The sequence below is a fragment of the Aedes albopictus genome, chromosome 2 (genome assembly GCF_035046485.1).
Source record: "Aedes albopictus strain Foshan chromosome 2, AalbF5, whole genome shotgun sequence".
In the NCBI taxonomy this organism is placed as follows: Eukaryota; Metazoa; Arthropoda; class Insecta; order Diptera; family Culicidae; genus Aedes; species Aedes albopictus.
In genome coordinates this window covers 367,962,516-367,968,002 of record NC_085137.1, presented here as the reverse complement: position 1 = coordinate 367,968,002, position 5,487 = coordinate 367,962,516, and the positions used below count along the sequence as shown (strand labels likewise).

General features: G+C 46.9%; 1 protein-coding gene across 1 annotated transcript; it reads left to right on the top strand.

Moving 5' to 3' along the window:
* Positions 1-1,166: 1,166 nt before the first annotated feature.
* LOC134286778 (uncharacterized) lies at positions 1,167-4,866 on the top strand. The gene is made up of 2 exons (XM_062848450.1): positions 1,167-4,621; positions 4,683-4,866. The coding sequence occupies exon 1, from the start codon at positions 1,167-1,169 to the stop codon at positions 4,431-4,433; it is 3,267 nt and encodes a 1,088-aa protein (XP_062704434.1). The 3' UTR covers positions 4,434-4,621; positions 4,683-4,866.
* The last annotated feature ends 621 nt before the right edge of the window (positions 4,867-5,487 follow it).

Sequence of the window (5,487 nt, the reverse complement as noted above, 5' to 3'; positions counted from 1 at the left end):
CTAACAGTGTCGAACGCCTAACTTCCTCCGTGCTGGGAATTTGTATGCCGACCACTTGAGCCTGTAGTCAACTGGCAATTTACCCACCAGATCGTGTAGCAGGGCCGGATTAGCCAGATGTGCCTGCTGTCCTGCGTTCTTCAGATGTTGCACCAAATTGTCCACCACCAATCCAAATTCGATGACTGCTTCCAGATCGTGAATCTTCAGAGAAGGTAATCTACGAACACGCTCCGTCATCGAGCGAATTAACGTTTCCGGTCGACCGTATCGCATCTCCAGAGTTCGAATCACGTGTGGAACACTAGCCGGACACAATAGCCTGCTGCGCACCGCTTCAAGAGCCGAACCTTTCAAACAGCGTTGTAATCTAATCAGGTTTTCGTCGTCGGAAAACCCGCATGTTGAAGTTGACCGACGGAAGTTGCTGATCCAAATAGGCCATTCTTCTGGATTACCGGCGAATATTGGCAAATCCTTTCCCATAACTTGTCTAGCTGCCAGCTGTCGACCTGTTGGACCATCCAAGTAGTGATCGTCTTTGCAGCTCACTTGAGTAATTGACTCATTGTTTCTGGGAACTGGTTGTTCCCTTCTACCGCTGGTACCCGCTCCGAGATGTCCGGTTGCCACTCCATCGTTGCGTAATCTTCGCAATCCCGAACTTGGATCCTCTGCGGAACGCGCTGGGTTGTCGTGTTGTCTGGTACCACCGAAACCACTCGTCAGCACTTCGTTCGTGTTCCCCGCACCGAGTCCGAAATTTTGTTGACCATCACTTTCGATCTGTTCGCAAAATCGCACACGTTGACGATCTTCCCATGCACTGATACGATCGTCAACGTGTGTATCGGGTAGAACCGATAGCCGCCAAGAGCCGCATCGGGTGGAGCATCTACGGATGCGCGATAACACCAGCATCAACGGTCGTTTGTGGGCTTCATTTTGGAGGATGGACCAATCAGGAGCAGGAGCTCAACCAACTAGTTCGCGACTACATTACGCTTGACAACACCGGTGTAACGCATCCCACTGCGCTCCTGGAATCCGAGGAGGACAAAAGGTCTAAAATGCTGCTTGAAACAACCACCAGAAGAGTTGGCGGGGCCTTTGAGACGGGATTACTGTGGAAGTCGGACGATGTAAGGTTACCATGCAGTTACAATATGGCATACAGACGGATATGCTCTCTGGAGAGACGACTGAAAAAGGATTCAGTACTCTACGAAAGAGTAAGACAGCAATTACGAGATTACGAGGTAAAACAGTACGCACGCAAGGCTACACACAAAGAACTGACCACAACTAGCCCCGACCGATGCTGGTACTTGCCGCTAGGGATAGTTGTGAACCCGAAGAAGCCGAACAAACTGAGGATAATCTGGGATGCGGCAGCTACAGTTAACGGAGTGTCCCTGAATAGTGTTTTGCTGAAAGGGCCAGACTTCCTAGCATCGCTTCCGGCAGTCATTGGAAACTTTCGCTTGTGCCGGTACGCCTTGACCGGAGATATCAAGGAAATGTTTCACCGATTCTTTATCCGACCTGAAGATCGACAGTTCCGAAGGTTCCTGTTCAGGGAACAGCCAGAGCAGGAGCCGATTACCTACGTAATGGATGTAGCCGTCTTTGGGGCTGCCTGTTCACCTAGCAGTACCCAGTATATAAAGAACCTCAACGCCAAGGATTTTGAAGCAGTGTATCCCCGAGCAGCTGAAGCCATCGTTCACCGTCATTACGTGGACGATTACCTCGACAGTTTCGGAACCGTTGAGGAAGCGGTGAAGATTGGACGTCAGGTGAAAAGTATACACGCCGAAGGTGGGTTCGAGCTCCGGAACTTCTTGTCCAACGACCCAACGATAGCAGCAAGGGTGGGCGATACAGCACAAGAAGCAGAAAAGAGTATCTGTGTGGAAAAGGATGAACGAATCGAATCCGTACTAGGCATGAAATGGATCCCTGGTAGCGACGCGTTCACATTCACTGTTTCCCTCCGAGATAACCTCCGACATGTTCTCGATGAGTTACATGTTCCAACAAAACGTGAAGTCCTACGAACGGTTATGAGCTTTTTCGACCCGATCGGACTGATTTCGTATTTCCTGATACACGGACGGATCCTGATGCAGGACATTTGGGCGACCGGTATAGACTGGGATGACGTTATATCCGAGAAAGTTTGGACGCAATGGAAGAAGTGGATTGAGCTCATTCCGCAACTGGGAACTCTTCGTATTCCACGTTGCTACATTACTGCAGCGACAGAAAGCAGCTACTCCAAGTTGCAGGTCCACGTTTTCGTGGATGCAAGTCAGTCGGCTTACGCGTGTGTGGCGTATTTTCGGGTGGAAACACCTAACGGTCCAGAGATTAGTCTCGTAGCAGCCAAATCAAAAGTAGCGCCATTGAAGATGCTGACAATTCCTCGCCTCGAACTGCAAGCCGCCGTCTTAGGATCCCGTCTACTTAATAGCGTCATTGCCATGCATGCTCTTCAAGTGGCGAAGCGTGTGCTATGGTCAGATTCGAATACGGTCCTGGCCTGGATTCGGTCTGATCAGCGGCGATACCATCAATTTGTTGGATTCAGGATCGGTGAAATTTTATCTACGACCGAGGTCAACGAATGGCGAAAAGTCCCAACTGGACAGAATGTAGCTGATGATGCAACGAAGTGGGGATCGGGTCCAAACATCAGCTCCAACAGCCGATGGTTCAATGGTCCTGAATTTCTTCGCCAACCTGAAGTTTTCTGGCCAGGTGGAAACGAACAGGTCGAACCCACGGAGGAAGAGTTAATAGTGTGTAACAACGTTCACGACATCGAGTTACCGTCAATTGTGGACATAGCAAGGTTCAGCAAATGGGAGAAATTACACCGCACTACAGCGTACGTACATCGGTTTGTTCAGAATCTTCAACGATCTCGGCGTAATGAAGAGCGTTCGCTAGGAAGCTTGACGCGGGATGAATTGGTGTTGGCGGAGCAGTGGTTGTGGAAATTAGCGCAAACGCATACTTTTTCAGAGGAAATCCAGCTGCTGGAGAAAACGAGAGGAAAGCCAGAGGGTATCCACAAAGCTCTACAGAAGTCAAGCGCACTATACAAGATGTGGCCGTTTCTGGACGAAGCGGGCGTATTGCGGAAGCGAGGTCGACTAGGGAATGCCGAGTGGATGTCATACCAAACCAAGTTTCCAGTGATTCTTCCGCGACAACATCACATCACTTTTCTTCTGGTAGACTACTATCACCGTAGATTCCGTCACTGCAATCGAGAGACAATTGTTAACGAGATGCGACAACTATACGAGATCCCAAGGCTCCGTTCCGTAGTGTTCAACGTGGCGGTGGAATGCATGACGTGCAAGATTCGCCGTGTTACTCCTAGACCACCACCCATGGCACCATTGCCGAAGGTTCGAGTGACCCCATATGTTCGACCTTTTACTTTTGTCGGCGTAGACTATTTTGGCCCTGTTATGGTAAAGGTGGGACGCAGCATCGTTAAGAGGTGGATAGGCCTTTTCACCTGCCTAACAATTCGGGCAGTACACCTCGAAGTTGTTCACAGTCTTTCAAAAGAGTCATGCGTTATGGCAGTCAGAAGATTCATTTCGAGACGGGGAGCTCCAGCAGAAATCTTCAGTGATAATGGCACAAATTTTGTCGGTGCAAGCAATCAGCTGAAGCAGGAAATCGAGCAATTAGACCAACATCTGGCGTCTACCTTCACCAACACCACAACCCGGTGGTCTTTCAATCCTCCCGGAGCTCCTCACATGGGTGGAGCATGGGAGCGGATGGTCCGGTCTGTGAAGGTAGCAATCGGAGATTTACTAAATGCGCAGCGACGACCGGATGATGAGGTTTTGGAGACGGTCATGGTCGAAGCAGAAGCCATGATAAACTCGCGTCCGCTAACGTACATACCATTAGAGTCGGCGGATGAGGAGTCCCTTACTCCAAACCACTTTATTCTGGGTAGTTCGAGTGGAGTGAAACAGATGCCAGTCATGCCAACAGATTACCAAGCGACACTGAGAAGTGGATGGAAACTCGCACAACACTTGTCGGACATTTTGTGGAGAAGATGGATAATGGAATACTTGCCGGTAATATCCAGACGGTCGAAGTGGTTCGATGAAGTGAAGGAGGTGGAAGTAGGAGATCTGGTGTTGGTCGTGGACGGTGCAATGCGGAACCAGTGGATAAGAGGAAGAGTGGACAAGGTCGTAGCAGGACAGGATGGTAAGGTTCGACAAGTCTGGGTACGAACAGGAAGCGGCGTGTTGAGGAGACCAGTGGTAAAAGTAGCTGTACTCGACGTCGTAGACGGTGGAAAACCGGAAGTTAGCCACAATGGTTTACGGGTGGGGGAATGTGACGACGAGTACCCCTCGGCGAGCTACCACCAGGAATTACAATAGGGTATGCGGCTGTGTCAATGGCTACACAAGTCGAATGTCACTACGTTGAGTGTCAAATATCGATGACGAAGCAAACTGATAGAGATTGAACGATAAAAGAAAGTCTGTTGTTTTGATAGCATCTTTATTAATTTTATATCCTAAATAATTTGTAAAATCTAGTTAAAACTGAATTCCTTAAACCTAGAGTGAGTATTGATTGTAACTTTAAATTGAATAATTGATTGCTAATTAGTTAAATATACTTAGTTCTACAGGGCTAATTGTATTGTGAGAATCCACAAACCTAAAGGAGAAGAAAGGAGAAAACTGAAAAATTGTAAGTGTAAATTTGTTATTCTAATAATTGAAATCGCTAAATAAATTAAAATTTTCAGCTAAAGCTGATCCCTACCAACTACGAGTTTCAGTACGGGCTGCTAAGAAAACAGTTTCAACATTACCCTTCTATAATGTAGGTATATACAGCTGACTTCCAACCTCAAAACTTGGCAAATCACCCAGGATTTTTCAGCGATCTCAACCCTCCTAAGATGTTAAGCTAGGTTTACGTTCAGCGAGCCTGTCTGAACATCCTGTTACTTTAAGTATAGTTTAATGTTGCAAAAAAAAACAAGTGTAGTTTTTTTCATTGGAACTTGTACGTATTGATATCAAAAATCCCAAAAAAAAATGTTTTTAAAGAATTAATGGAAAATAAAAATTTAGGAAAAAAATACTATCTTGGACTACTTGGCAATATTAAGATATAAAGCTTAATTCACATTATACGATTTCTAACACTATTGCTTCCTATTAGAAAGCATGGTGGCGGTGGGTCATTATTCTATGCACAGTGCAACCGCCAACTGTAGCAAATGGGGACTAAACTATTTTGACCTGCATTTTGCATCATTAGCAAAAATGTTTCGAAATGGTGGCACTTATTAAATAAAGCACGCTTAATTGCAGTTAATTTATTCAAATTTTCAATTCAATTAGCACTGATGGCAGGCAGGTTCAGTATTCTCCCAGCCTTTTTCACGTTTTGAGGAAACTCTGCACTCCCTTCCCA